A 16323-nucleotide genomic window follows, 5' to 3' on the forward strand; every position below is an offset into this window, starting at 1 on the left:
CTTGATTGATTTTGTTAACGGGTTTCGACATCGCTTGTTTGTAGCGGTGTGGTATGGTACATGATAAGTTGTCTCCGAGTAAGATGAAGAAACTTTATGATTGGCGCACGGAGCGCCGGGAGTTCATTCCTGGAGACCAAGTCTTGGCATTGATGCCTATTGTGGGTTCGCCCTTTCAGGCCAAGTACACTGGTCCGTATACTGTCACTGAGGAACTTTCAGACTTGAATTATTTCATTGCAACACTAGGTCGGAATAAATCTAAACAGCTGTGTCATGTCAATCTTTTTATTATTGGTATATTAGTATTTTTCTGTGATTTTCGTTAAGTTATTTTTTTGCTGGGGTAAACGTGAGTTGGTTCAGCGGGTTGTCATGCTGTCTGTGATGACGTAATTGGTGACATGTTGTTGTGTTGTCTTTCTCCCGAGGTAAACAGCTGATCGATTCATTATCCTTATTGCGAGCACCTGGGCCCGGTTCGTGGACGGATATAAACAGTGCTGGCTGACGCCGCGCTCTCACTCTCTCTCAACTCCTCGCCAGGGCCCCTACTTTTGTTTGGCTTTTCTTTTAGGTTATCTCCACAACACCACACCTCGCGTGCTCCACACATCCACATGTACATTACTGATCACACTGACTAACACAGCCTATACCTATATTGTGTTTATTTACGTTGCGTTATTTAAATAAATATACTTTTGTATTTGAGTTTGCGCTATGTCTTTCCGTCTTTGTCATTGCCTTTGAGCCGGGTTATGACACTAATAATAATAACAGTAGTAGCAGGCATCAGGCAGGACCACAGCAGCAGAGCAACCACAACCCATGATTCAGGCGTCCAGAGAAGAAGCGAAGTTAGTAACTTGCAGTAATGTCACTAAGCATGTTAATATGCTACCGATAGCATTTAGCTAAGAACTCTACTGTTCTAAGCTGCTAGTATAGCTGCAGACTTGTAGTTTTGGTTTTTTTTTTATAAAAAAATGATATTAAAGGTCATTCACTGGCAATATTCTGTGGCTGGAAAATTAAATTAAATAAAATAGATTTGAAACTTCTTCTGATTCCGTCGGTTGGCCCAAGTGTTGAAATTTAAAATGACTGCAAATTGAAATGTCTTACTACATAAACAAGCCATATATATTATTAATAAGGCTGGCTACAATGATCAGACTAATTCACTATTTTGAAATCCCCAAACCAAACCATGAAATTTAATGATTTGGTATATAATAAAATGCAAATAATGTTCAAAGCAAAGACAAAGTCACTCCCAGACTTTGTACAGAGTTTTTTTTTTTGCCTAGGAGAGCAAATACCATTTGAGATGTATTTGTAGGTTTACTGTCCAAAAGGTTAAAAAAAAAAAACAAAGTTTTCTATTTCTATTTACTATTATTATTTCTATTGTTGGGTTAAATTGTGGTACAATGCCAATATAAATTTAAAAATGTGTATATCATTTTTGGTTCTCTAAAGAATGGGTTTCAAAGCTATTTTGGGGGTTAAAAGTGTATGTTTTTTTTTAATGTTTTTTTTTTTCTTGTAGGGTAGCTTAAGTTGAGGAGAATGAGGGCAGACCACATGTAGGCTTTTTCTTTTGCCTGAACCTTGTCAGTTTCTACTTCATACATACAGTTGATTTGTTTAAACTGTTTGTATGGATTATACTTATTGCGTTTTGTTTGATGACTGAATTAAAATACTACTACTACTAGCCAATGAGATGGAGGGTAGGACAGGTCAGGGCTTCACAATCCCAGGGAAAAAAAAAAAAAAAAAGTTTTGACGGAGGGGAGGCCATCAGCATTGTAACCTATATAACTGCTTTTTTCTAACTGCTGGAAAAAACACGGATGGATTCACCCAAAGAGTAACTAAACCCCAGGATTTTGGCTTAAGTGTCTCCTCTCTGGAATGAGGAAAAAAGTATCAACATGGGCAGGGCTGGGAGGGGGGCGAGGACACATCCAGTCACTCCTTTGTTAAGGACAACAACATCAATAAAATGTCCAAACAACAAAAAGCAAACACACACACTGAACAAGATAATAGAATGGCTGTATCATATCTATAGGTATAAAGTGTTGCATCACAGTGGCCTTGAAATCTAAGATATGTAATAGACTGAAATCAAGGGCTCAAACTCATGTTTCTTTCCTTACCTCTTAAATTCATTCTGTTTTCTTTGTCTCCCTCTCTGCTATAGGCCAAAGGAAAGAAGCAACTGTTTGTGCAGCTTGTGTTGGATAACATTTGGAGTTTATATGATGCTGTTGTCACAAGGAGGTGGGTTAAAGACAAAACCCTGAAACACTTTCTTATGTTTAAAAACCACAAGCAGTATTGCTGTCTTAATTGACTGAATTCTCTGTTGTTATGGATTGTTTGAAACATGAAGATATACAGTACAGGCCAAAAGTTTGGACACACCTTCTCATTCAATGCGTTTTCTTTATTTTCATGACTATTTACATTGTAGATTCTCACTGAAGGCATCAAAACTATGAATGAACACATGTGGAGTTATGTACTTAACAAAAAAAGGTGAAATAACTGAAAACATGTTTTATATTCTAGTTTCTTCAAAATAGCCACCCTTTGCTCTGATTACTGCTTTGCACACTCTTGGCATTCTCTCCATGAGCTTCAAGAGGTAGTCACCTGAAATGGTTTTCCAACAGTCTTGAAGGAGTTCCCAGAGGTGTTTAGCACTTGTTGGCCCCTTTGCCTTCACTCTGCGGTCCAGCTCACCCCAAACCATCTGGATTGGGTTCAGGTCCGGTGACTGTGGAGGCCAGGTCATCTGCCGCAGCACTCCATCACTCTCCTTCTTGGTCAAATAGCCCTTACACAGCCTGGAGGTGTGTTTGGGGTCATTGTCCTGTTGAAAAATAAATGATCGTCCAACTAAAGGCAAACCGGATGGGATGGCATGTCGCTGCAGGATGCTGTGGTAGCCATGCTGGTTCAGTGTGCCTTCAATTTTGAATAAATCCCCAACAGTGTCACCAGCAAAACACCCCCACACCATCACACCTCCTCCTCCATGCTTCACAGTGGGAACCAGGCATGTGGAATCCATCCGTTCACCTTTTCTGCGTCTCACAAAGACACGGCGGTTGGAACCAAAGATCTCAAATTTGGACTCATCAGACCAAAGCACAGATTTCCACTGGTCTAATGTCCATTCCTTGTGTTTCTTGGCCCAAACAAAACTCTTCTGCTTGTTGCCTCTCCTTAGCAGTGGTTTCCTAGCAGCTATTTGACCATGAAGGCCTGATTGGCGCAGTCTCCTCTTAACAGTTGTTCTAGAGATGGGTCTGCTGCTAGAACTCTGTGTGGCATTCATCTGGTCTCTGATCTGAGCTGCTGTTAACTTGCGATTTCTGAGGCTGCTGACTCGGATGAACTTATCCTCAGAAGCAGAGGTGACTCTTGGTCTTCCTTTCCTGGGTCGGTCCTCATGTGTGCCAGTTTCGATGTAGCGCTTGATGGTTTTTGCGACTCCACTTGGGGACACATTTAAAGTTTTTGCAATTTTCCGGACTGACTGACCTTCATTTCTTAAAGTAATGATGGCCACTCGTTTTTCTTTAGTTAGCTGATTGGTTCTTGCCATAATATGAATTTTAACAGTTGTCCAATAGGGCTGTCGGCTGTGTATTAACCTGACTTCTGCACAACACAACTGATGGTCCCAACCCCATTGATAAAGCAAGAAATTCCACTAATTAACCCTGATAAGGCACACCTGTGAAGTGGAAACCATTTCAGGTGACTACCTCTTGAAGCTCATGGAGAGAATGCCAAGAGTGTGCAAAGCAGTAATCAGAGCAAAGGGTGGCTATTTTGAAGAAACTAGAATATAAAACGTGTTTTCAGTTATTTCACCTTTTTTTGTTAAGTACATAACTCCACATGTGTTCATTCATAGTTTTGATGCCTTCAGTGAGAATCTACAATGTAAATAGTCATGAAAATAAAGAAAACGCATTGAATGAGAAGGTGTGTCCAAACTTTTGGCCTGTACTGTATGGTAGTACATTAATGGGGTAACAATCATATACCTCTTCTCAGAAAAAAGGGAAGTACAATGACAAATAAATACTAGATGATGATAATGATACTGATGGACAATGCATAGATGTTGGCACATGAGAAGTAGTGCCTAAGAGATAAAGTTGTAAAATCATATTCCAGGACAGGGAATGCAGATTTTAGATTAAAATGTTGAAAAGGTGGAAAAAAACAGAGGGAAAGGTAGAATGAAAGGGAAAAATGGAACAGTAAGAATCAATTACCACAAATATGTTCCTGCAACATTACAACCAGGTGCTTTTGAATGTCTTTGCACATTGACTAGTATCACATTGACTAGTATTTCAAACAGCTGTTGATATCAAAATGATATCAATTTATTTCAGTGCCACATTTAGCAGATCCGCTTACAGGGTTGAGTTAAATCCTTGTGAAATTTTGTGACAAACAAATTAACCAGTGGCAACATTCTTGAAATGCTGACCTTATTAGGGAACAGAGAGCCACAGAATCCAAAACAAAGGAAGGTATCACCAGTCCCTCCAGAAAATTTTGCGATTTTTGCAATTGCAATAATTAACACAAATTCAACGAAAGTCTACAATATTTGTGGGGGCTTGCAATTTTTCAAAAGTCCCGCGATTTTTCTCCGTTTTCTGGCTGACCAGAAGTCGTCGCGCGTCGACATAATTTGAAACGTCATCAGAGGCGTCATTAGATGCACTAATGGCATTGCAGTATGGAGAGACACTCTGTATTGACATAAGAATTTGCACTTTTTAAATACATACAATATGTGTTTACAGAAGATGTAGCTTACATGTTGTAGAGTCACATTGTCTGGTTTGAGAGCAACAATATTCACTCAGGATTTTTTGCAACATTATTGGAGTCCATGTTTTGAAACTAATTAAATAAAACTAAAGAAGAGAACTATAAAAAACATTTGCAGCTATTTTTGTGATATTCGGTATGATTATTATAGCAAGTGATTACATGACTTATTTTTTGGAGGTAGTAATTTAAAAAAAAAAAATCACATTATTTTCTCCTTTTGTCATTCGCAGCAATTTTTGTCATTTGCCGCAATTTCCCGCAAAAACCTCCCACATAAAAACGTCGCAGTTTTCATCGCAAGTTTTGACACAATTGGCTGCAAATTCAAGGGTTTTTGGTCGCATGATCCTGGAGGGACTGTATAATAGTCTATTAGCTGTGTTTTACCATCCACGCTCTACTAAAGACATTTGGTTGGATTTCTAGTGTGCTAGTGTAACATATGTGGATGGGGCATGGACAGATGATGACTCGACGATATCATTTTCTGGCATTTATTTTCTCCTGCAGAAGAAAATATGGCACATTAATTGCCTTCTAGTCACCTGTTTCTAAAGTTCTGCTCCCCCAGCGATGTAAAACGGCACTGTCAAACTACATTTTCTCCTTTAAGCTCAAGTATACAACAATTTGACACTACATTATATACACATAATTATCCAAGAGCTATTGCAATTTACTGGAGAACACTTAATTCAAGTTAGAACAATACATGTTCATGCAAAAGAAAAAACATTGACACCTGGTGGGCAAAGTATATAAGTGTATGTGGGGTGAAAAATGAACAGAGACAGTGAAAATGATTACATTAAATAAACAAAAACATAGACAAGACAACATGGCACATTAATTGCCTTTTGGACACATATCTCTGCACCTCAAAACACACAGGATAACAGCATTTCACACCAGAAATTGGGTGTTATAAGCTGCAGTGCCATGTTAGTCACGATACAAGGCGGCTCACTGTAATACAAATGGCAGTAAAAATGAAAAACGTCTACAAAATGTATATTAGCTGTCAACACAACACAAAACAGCTGCTAACATGACAGTTAAACCGTTAACAATATCCTCAAAAGATTACAACATAAACTGCTCCATTTACAGAGTAAATAATAAAGTAGTGCAGCAGCATTTTACAATGCGACTTAGCCCCAGCAATGCAAAACGGCACTTTGAAGCGCAGACAGAAGGAGCTACAGAAACCCAGGAGGTACAGAAGAGCCAATGTGCAGCAAGCTAATTTCCACATCAAACATTAGAAATAACAGTAAATAGAAATAACTCGTAGAGATAAAAGTCACAAATACTTTTATCTCTACGAGTGCACCTTTAACTCTGTCACATTGGCACATCAGCTAGCTTGGAGAGACTGACTAGTGCTAGCTTATCAACCTGGCATATTTCCCATAAATGTGGCCATTGTCACACTATGGGTCATGCTAACTTTGCACTTGCCACATCAGTTGTAAAGGTTTAGGTAAATGAGGACTTGTGCAAAGCAACATATTTAAGTGTATAGGTTGCACTAGCCACAGTGGCCACATTTAAGGGAATGCCAGGTTGATAAACCAGACTTAAAGTCTCAGCCCTTCAAACTCACTCAATTGCTTAAGCTTGGATCATATTCTGCAATGACCCTTTTTGGTGGACATGATATAGCTGAAATGAAATGAAATGAAAATAGCTGTAATAAAAAGGTACATGGCAGATTGTGTTACCCTCTATGCCTTGTGGTCTGTCTGTAAAGATGTCTAATCTGTTTCTGTGACTAGAGACAAGGAGAAGGTGGAGAAGGTAGTGACATCACTGGGGGTAAAGGTGATGGCCAGGGACTCTCGTCACTCCGATCCCAAAGTCCTCCTCTCTGCCATCTGTAGCCAGTGGTTACCTGTGTCCCAGGCTGTCCTCTGTATCCTTTGTCTTGTGTCTTTATCCATTATCACGTCCTGTGCTTGTTTTGGTGCTTTAGTTGGAGATGTTTGTGCATTTGGTCCCAAGTGTTCTTTAACACAGACTGCAGCAATGGTGTGTGAGAAACTTCCTAGTCCTGTAGACATAACTGCAGAGAGGGTGGAGAAACTGATGAGTGTCGGAGCACGACGATTTGACTCGTTACCAGAACAGACGCAAGAGCTGAAAAGAGGTATACACACACACACACACACACACACACACACACACACACACACACAAACCAGATCTGTAGTACTGAGTTAATGCCGACCTCCATTTTTATGTCCTTTTGGGTCAATGACAATATAATACAAAATCCCCTTTTTTAATATCAGCATTTTATAAACAGTCAGGTCTGGAGAGATTCAGGCATCACTAAAATGAAACATGAGGTCCTCAAAAACTGGTGAGTGGAAAGGGCCTATAAGAAGTTTCTTATTGACTGATTTAGACACCTTTATTGTTATTAGGGCCCAGCACTAATGGCTGTGGGAAGCCCTATTAAAATATTGAAAATTATTATGAGGGCCCAAGCACCAAGTGGTGTGAGGACCCTACTGAAACTGAAGGAATTATTATTAGGGCTGGAGCACTGAACGGTGTGAGTGTTGAAGGGGGCCAGTCAGGAGGTTCTGATCAGGATGCCTCCTAGGCACCTTCCGGTGGAGCTTTTGTGGGCGTGACCAACTGGTAGAATGACCCGCGGCAGACCCAGAACATGCTGGAGGCATTATATATCTCATCTGAACTGGGAACTTATCAGTGTCTCCAGGAGGAGCTGGAAAATATTGCTGGGGAGAGGGACGTTTGAAATGCCTTGCTTAGCCTGTTTGTTTGGTCAGCAGATAAGTTCATACAGTTTTATTTTTCAGTTTTATTTTTATTTCAGTTTTATTTTCGATTTTTCATTTTAGATTTAGATTTACATTTACAGCAACTTTAAATATTTTTACAGGACTGTATCAATTGTGTGCTGATGAGCACACAAGATAGAAGATGTTTTGGAAGTTCAAATATGGACACACCACTGATTGTCATGAACTGTTTTGCACAATGCTGTTAGTCCTCTGTGTGAAAAAGGAAAATATAAATTATTGTGTGACTGTCTCGTGTCGTCTCAAATGAATGCTGTTTGAATTAAGTATTTCATTCCCTTTTTGCCCTGGTAAAGCCTTGGTTTTAACATTTTGGCTTTTAGCTCGCTCTTGTGCAGTGATTTCAGATGTGTGTTTGCTTCCTATTTCTCCTTACCAGCATTCCTCCAGTGTTCAAGGGGGGAAGACGCTCCACTCATCGTGTTTGTGTCAAAGATGTTTGCTGTAGACACCAAGGCCTTGCCCCAGAACAGACAAAGGTAAGGGGTGTGTGTGTGTGTGTGTGTGTGTGTGTGTGTTGCTGCAGTCCTGTTCTAACCTAATGCCCAGTAGATATGTCTCATACGTCATGTTTTAATTTATACATTTAATAAGACCTTCCACACAAACTAAAGGCTATGAAAGTTGTAAAAATGTGACAGAATGTCGCAGACACATGAGAAGTCCTATAATGCCAATAAATTCACAAATGAGTAAGCTATTGAAATTACAACCTTGACGTGTGCATATTAATGCTATAGGTCACTGGTAAATATGTGAAAAAATATGTAAAAGAGATTTGCTGAGGGCTTTTCCACAAACTAACAGCTGTGAAAGTTGTAAATGATGTCAAAGACACACCTGACGGGGTTTCACGTCTATATATATATCTATGAATGAGCAAGCTACTGACAAGATGATAAGGCGGAATTCTTTTTTTTTTTTTTTTTTTTTTTAATTCAGTGAATGCAATGCACTTTCGTAGTTTTCATCTTGCAAAGTATAGCAGGTTACCAGCTAGCTAGTTACTACAGCCAACACTAGCTGTAAATTTTTCCTTCAGTGTGAGCCTCAGCTGTTAACACAAGTTCATCAAAAAGAAGACAGTTTTTATTTTACTTTATTGGTTCTCCCAGAGCAGGTAGGGAATCTCACTGTGAGCTTGAAAGCAACAATTAATGAACTTGATAGTATGTTGCCTACTTGCTAGCCAGCTGAAATGAACATATAGCACTAGTTTTCTTTATATGGCAACAATACCAACATGACCAATGATCCTGCAGCAGTAACAGGGACCTCCCCCAGCTTCTTTGAATGGCCAGCGGACATAAGATCAGAAAATGAAAGAGCATAGCCTGAGAGAAAATACAGAGACATTATATGCTGATTGCTCTAATAGCACTGGTGTTTTTATGAATGTGCTCTTTAACACTGAACACCCCACTACATGGCACACAGCCATAACAATGCCTAGAACAACACCTGTAAATCCTTTTCTGGCAGCATCTGACACTCACGCTCAGTATTACTTGTGTATTTAACTCTTCATGCGCAAAAGGGGCAATCTAATCTGATCTGTTTCTTGTGGATGATATGATAGACCACTAGGTGTACATTTGGCAATGACTCACACAAGTGGCAGAATTTTGGCTTGGCAAGAACTTCGGATACATACAGTACAGGCCAAAAGTTTGGACACACCTTCTCATTCAATGCGTTTTCTTTATTTTCATGACTATTTACATTGTAGATTCTCACTGAAGGCATCAAAACTATGAATGAACACATGTGGAGTTATGTACTTAACAAAAAAAGGTGAAATAACTGAAAACATGTTTTATATTCTAGTTTCTTCAAAATAGCCACCCTTTGCTCTGATTACTGCTTTGCACACTCTTGGCATTCTCTCCATGAGCTTCAAGAGGTAGTCACCTGAAATGGTTTTCCAACAGTCTTGAAGGAGTTCCCAGAGGTGTTTAGCACTTGTTGGCCCCTTTTCCTTCACTCTGCGGTCCAGTTCACCCCAAACCATCTCGATTGGGTTCAGGTCCGGTGACTGTGGAGGCCAGGTCATCTGCCGCAGCACTCCATCACTCTCCTTCTTGGTCAAATAGCCATTACACAGCCTGGAGGTGTGTTTGGGGTCATTGTCCTGTTGAAAAATAAATGATCGTCCAACTAAACGCAAACCGGATGGGATGGCATGTCGCTGCAGGATGCTGTGGTAGCCATGCTGGTTCAGTGTGCCTTCAATTTTGAATAAATCCCCAACAGTGTCACCAGCAAAACACCCCCACACCATCACACCTCCTCCTCCATGCTTCACAGTGGGAACCAGGCATGTGGAATCCATCCGTTCACCTTTTCTGCGTCTCACAAAGACACGGCGGTTGGAACCAAAGATCTCAAATTTGGACTCATCAGACCAAAGCACAGATTTCCACTGGTCTAATGTCCATTCCTTGTGTTTCTTGGCCCAAACAAATCTCTTCTGCTTGTTGCCTCTCCTTAGCAGTGGTTTCCTAGCAGCTATTTGACCATGAAGGCCTGATTGGCGCAGTCTCCTCTTAACAGTTGTTCTAGAGATGGGTCTGCTGCTAGAACTCTGTGTGGCATTCATCTGGTCTCTGATCTGAGCTGCTGTTAACTTGCGATTTCTGAGGCTGGTGACTCGGATGAACTTATCCTCAGAAGCAGAGGTGACTCTTGGTCTTCCTTTCCTGGGTCGGTCCTCATGTGTGCCAGTTTCGTTGTAGCGCTTGATGGTTTTTGCGACTCCACTTGGGGACACATTTAAAGTTTTTGCAATTTTCCGGACTGACTGACCTTCATTTCTTAAAGTAATGATGGCCACTCGTTTTTCTTTAGTTAGCTGATTGGTTCTTGCCATAACATGAATTTTAACAGTTGTCCAATAGGGCTGTCGGCTGTGTATTAACCTGACTTCTGCACAACACAACTGATGGTCCCAACCCCATTGATAAAGCAAGAAATTCCACTAATTAACCCTGATAAGGCACACCTGTGAAGTGGAAACCATTTCAGGTGACTACCTCTTGAAGCTCATGGAGAGAATGCCAAGAGTGTGCAAAGCAGTAATCAGAGCAAAGGGTGGCTATTTTGAAGAAACTAGAATATAAAACATGTTTTCAGTTATTTCACCTTTTTTTCTTAAGTACATAGCTCCACATGTGTTCATTCATAGTTTTGATGCCTTCAGTGAGAATCTACAATGTAAATAGTCATGAAAATAAAGAAAACGCATTGAATGAGAAGGTGTGTCCAAACTTTTGGCCTGTACTGTATATATATGTGTGTATATATATATATATGTACAAAGACCAACAGTAAACAGCCTCAACTTACTTAAACGTCTGAGTCATCATTCAACGCCAAAACTAGTGTTTAGCTATCTGTTACTCTGTGCAGTCACGCACACGCAGTGGACAGAATAACAAATGAAATGGCCATGGATAAAAATCATTGCCTTCTCATGTTTAGGGTATGGAGATAATCATTTTGGCACTATTTCTGAACATGATGAAAAATATTCAGAATTGCTTGCAGATGGCTAAATCAACTCTGCGTCAAACTTTTCTGCCATATGGACAAAGAGCAGGTTTCATTTTTATCATGACTTCTAAGCATGCCATGTTGTTAATGTTCATTATACATTTGTAGACCTGCAGGGCAGTCCAGTGTTCACAGATTTACAGCGAGAACTCCTTCGATAACAAGTAGGGATGCGCAATATATATCGGGCCGATAAATTATCAGCTGATAATGGTACATTTTTTTATAATTATGCATCATTCCGATAATCAAAACTATAGCTGATAAATAGTGCCAATAATATGAAGCCAGGCTGCTTTCATTGACCTAACGAGGGTAGCATCTACACACCCGACATAGTGGGTAGTTGTACATGTACCTTTAAACTTGGTTTGCAAGCTGCCAGTAAACACAGAGAAGAAGAACAACAACTGCAGCAATACATGTTGCAGTGTGGACATCTGTCACAGAGGAAGACAACAGGATTGTGCCGAGGGTCTGATGTCCGATCACCTGACACAGGTTAGACACAGCACTTAAGGACTGTGTGTGAGGTGAATCAATTTTGTTGAGTTAGCAAGAGTGATGTCAGGTTGATTTGGTTTGGTCAGAGCTATGGAATAATAAATAATTCATATTTTCGCACTACAGTTTAGCCTTTCTTACCCTTAGGTGTACATACAGGTTATACACTTATTTTTAAAATACAAAAATGTGAAGTTTTCGGTTATTGTATTGGTTTATCGGCTATGAGAAGCAGGTAATTATCAGTTATTAGTATCTGTTGAAAGAATCCATATCGTTGCATCCCTAATAACAAGAATCTTCTCCATCATGACAACTAAAAGTTGTTTTAGAGCTATATACATTTTGCCTTAAACTTATGGCCCATTCTCCATTTACATACAAAAATAGATGTCTGTTGCAAACAATGCAAATGGCACTGCTATCATACTTCCATTTGTCATTTTTTTCAGCCAACAGATGACAGTAGAGGACGGAGTCAAAAGTTTCCCACAACAACAAATGAGGCCGCAGTGCAGGAGGTCATAATATTGTACTTTTAAACGGAGGCAGTGTTGTCGACAGAGGTGGTCTGTGCGGCCATTATTTACATCGCAACTCATGGACGGATAATTCTTTCCTATTATCAGTTCGCTATGTTCTGCCATTATTTAAATTTCTTTGTCGTCTCCTACTGTTGTATCTCGCTTTAACTACGTTACTTTGCCTCCATGATATCCGATGGTTCTGCAATGTTTTGTCCATATGTGTAAGCTTTCAGAGAATATGCAAAAATACGGGTGAAACTATGGACAGAAGGCTCTGTTTGTCTTCATATCTAACATTGAATAAATAAACTCTGAGGCCCTGATCACGCAGAGAGAGTTTTTCAGGTTGCAAAATGCAAGGCGTACCATCTTTATTTATTATTTTTTAATTGAATGCCACTAGTAGAAAAGTAGTTGTTACGCCTTGTTATTGTTGCCAGGCAACCACCCCATCACCTCCTTACCCTAACCCAGAGCTGCAGAATAGAGTGTGCCAGTAAACCCGGAACGCCGTTAGTGCTTTTAGCACTTCCGGTTCTCTCGTCTAAAAGTCAATACGTTTTTTGAATGGGATTTTGGTAAAATGCCTCAAATAAGGTCTGTGGTTAACAAAAGCTTAAGCGAGTTTCCGGTTTTGTTCTACAACATAAAACACGTCAGTACATACCCTACTTGTGAATTTTGAAGCTTTTACGTGTCGTAAAAAAGGCAGTTGCTAACAAGTTGCTCAATACGACTACAAACCCTGTTGGGGACAATAAAAGTGTCATCACCCCCGAACAGGCGAGAGTGCTGGCAGTCCGCCATTACAGCTTCTTATTTAGCTTAAACAGTCCGATTTCCCCATTATACAATGTTTTTAAAATAAAGCGGCCGGAATCAGTTGAAAGCTTAGTGGCGGTGACGTAAAGAGTCATGTGACCGTGGAGTAGTCATGTAGTCTGTTAAAGCCTAACGTTAGCTTTTTACTTCTGGCTATTGCATTTAAGCTTCAAATGCGGTATAAAAGGTGTTCATATGTGAGGATTATCTTGCTGAACAAAACCTGTAAGTATCATAAACTTGTGTTAGCCACAGAGCTTATTTTCTGACATAATCCAAAACGCAATGCAAAAATCACATTCACTTTCTCTTCCGGGAACCAGCGCGATGCTAAACTTCTGGGTTTTGACGTCAGCCCTGGCACACTATAGACAAATTATGATTATTATTCATATTATTATTATGAATTATACATTCAAGGGCTCTGCGCTAACCTTCCTGTGTATCCAACTACCATTTATTTTGGCTAGCTAAAACTACTCACTTGTTTTTACAGTAATTAGTTTCTAGTTCCTAAAATGGACAGGCAGAGGGTACTTGTTGTAGCTCTGGTTGAGTGTGAGAGGCTGTTAGTGAATAGTTTGTTGGGCACAGGGAAACGGAGATCTGTGTGAGTACATGAGACCCTAAAAAAAAAGATGGTGGATCATGGGGAGTACCACCAGTTTCTCCTCCATTGTTTACCAACTGTTAACTTGTTGTTATAACCACCACAGAGGGCCTGCCTCTCAAATCATCTGACTGGACAATGGGAAAAAAGTGAAGATGACGTGGAGCGCTGTTTTGCTCTGAGTTGAACTTTTTTCAACTCAGTTCAGAGCACTGCGGAAAAAAGGCTAGGGGCCTAAAACACAGAAACACAAGTCGAGTAGCAATGCAAAAACAGCGAGCCAAGAGCTTCATTCTCAATAAAAACAATTACAGTGAGCAGCCTCCAGCTGCTAAAACACTTTCTGTGTGATCAGGGACCTACTGTGGCATACATGTGAATATCAATGCTCACTGCTTACATTTCCATACAGTCAAGCCAGAGTGGAAAATATCAAAATCCTTTGATGGTAAAAAGTGATGGTGTTTATTTTGAAAACTGCTTTTATTTTAAAACATTGTTGTATTTTCCAGCACACTTTTTCCTCTCTTTTCACAACATTAAAAAGGTCTGCTTGTGGTTGCAATCGTCCAGCTTCAGTATTTGGTAACTTCATAACCACAACGGGCAAAGCCAAAAATCAAGTCCTGGCATTCCCATTATTACCAGTGAGCAACTGATTTGACCTCTCAAGGAAAAGAGCAGTGACTTTACTGTGTTCTGAGGGGACGCATGAAGCTTTGGATGCTCCACATAGTGATGTATTTATTTAGATACTTGACTAAAAAAAAACCCCAAAACAATGATAACACTCACATTAGCATGATCTGCTTTAGGTTTGTTGTCTCTCTAGTTTTGGAGGAAATAATGTGGGAGAAGTGAGCTTTACTGAGTGAGTTAACTTGTGCAGTTTGAAGATATAATACCAGGCCGTCATCTAGTGTGGTTTGTTCTTTTGTTGTTTCCTCTTGGAATCTTGAAGTCAGGCTGTGGCCCCATTTGTATCAGATTTATACAAAAGAGGGGTGCAGTCAGTCCCAGTGAGTGGGCAGGGCTTCTGCTGTTGTCAGGGGCAGATTATGGGCTGTTTTAAGTGGTTTGTCATCATGGAGCTGAACCCTGTGTTGGATACCGTCACTCAAGCCCATTGTGAGCAGCTGTGTTGCTGTCATCACTATGGTCTTTTTGAAGAGAGTATATTGTAACCAGTATGTGCTACCACTGAGTATTGTGTGACGAAAGGAATTAGGGTTGGGCAATAATACGGTAATAAGGTATCCCGCGGTATCTAAAAATAGCAACGGTATCAGTTTCATTACCGTCATTAAAAAAATCTGCCGCCCATATAGTCCTATGGGACCAGATATAATATTAAATATAATTTATTTAATGCCAAAATAATTAGTGTTTGTCCAGCACCTACGTATGTGTGGTTGAGTTTTTCAATTTAATACTATTACATAGGGCTGGGCGATAAATCGATTTTATCGGTTAATTCGAATTTGCAGTTTAGGCCGATTTGTTTTAATGAAAATCGAGTTTCTATTTAAAATCCACCACCACCGCTCCACGCTGGGCTCCGGTAGTTCAGAGTGGGCTCACCCCTCCCTCCCGCGCGCTTGATACAAACAACATGGCAGCGAGCGGGGAAGAACTCCTTCTCAAGAAAGGGAACGAGTTCTTCAGCGCTTTTGTGTGCACACCTGTGTCTGTGTCTGTGTGTGCGTGCTCACCTGTGTGTGTGCGTGTGCACATCAGGGCTGAACTCCGCCGTGCGACACAGAGAGCAGAGGAGGATTTTAGACGCGCACCGTGTAGGGACATAAAGGACATGCCGTTGTGTAAATAAGATGAATAAGTGTTATCAACGCCAAGCTGCCAGACCCCCGAACCGTAGTAAAGGGACCTCCGAAGACCATTAGCTCCTTTAGCTTGTGTTAACTCGTTATGGCAACAACACATAAACAACGGGACTTCGTCTGCGTTAAAGAACGGCACTTTATTTTCAGCACTGCAGGGATGATGCACAGCCTCTCTCATCAGTGTCTGACTTTTACATAGAGGGAAATAACTCAAAAACAGCATGCAGAACTGCGTAGGCTTCTTCACTGTGGCTGCTCGATGCAAACAACATAGCACATGCAGCATGCCTCACTTTCTTCCTGGGGCGCATCCGTCTGACGTCACACACCACACCCGGCGCAATAACGTCTCATACCTCCTACATCAACTACACACATACACAGCTCCACACCACACACACACACAAGCCACACACATCAGGCTCAGCCTGTAACATAAGGCTATTTAGTTTGTTTAATAAAAGGACAAGGTATAGACCTGTTCTATAGGAAAGGTAACCTTAAATGACTTCTGTTGTGATCCAATATAATGGTAGGGGAAACACTGCCGTATGATAAGAAAGGGGTCCGGTGGAGAGCGATCACAGATGCAGTCGCAATGTATATTGCAAGAGATATGGTGCCTATATATACTGTAGGCTACCGTGGAAAAGCTGGGGTTTATTCACATGCTGAAAGTTTTGGACCCCAGGTATGTGCTACCAGGCTGCAATTTTTTTTTTTTTAACTAGGAGGGGAAAAAAAATGTG

General features: G+C 40.5%; 1 protein-coding gene across 3 annotated transcripts in view; it reads left to right on the forward strand.

The window, feature by feature from the left end:
• Positions 1-16323, forward strand: part of efl1 (elongation factor like GTPase 1) — a 289931-nt gene that overhangs the window by 36355 nt on the left and 237253 nt on the right. For all 3 annotated transcript variants that reach the window (XM_033622163.2, XM_078162279.1, XM_078162283.1), the window contains exons 8-11: positions 2216-2295; positions 6663-6799; positions 6911-7033; positions 8098-8197. In XM_033622163.2, the coding sequence (XP_033478054.1) occupies positions 2216-2295; positions 6663-6799; positions 6911-7033; positions 8098-8197 (440 nt within the window). The remainder of the gene's footprint in view (positions 1-2215; positions 2296-6662; positions 6800-6910; positions 7034-8097; positions 8198-16323) is intronic.

This window comes from Epinephelus lanceolatus, chromosome 2, assembly GCF_041903045.1.
Source record: "Epinephelus lanceolatus isolate andai-2023 chromosome 2, ASM4190304v1, whole genome shotgun sequence".
NCBI lineage: Eukaryota > Metazoa > Chordata > Actinopteri > Perciformes > Serranidae > Epinephelus > Epinephelus lanceolatus.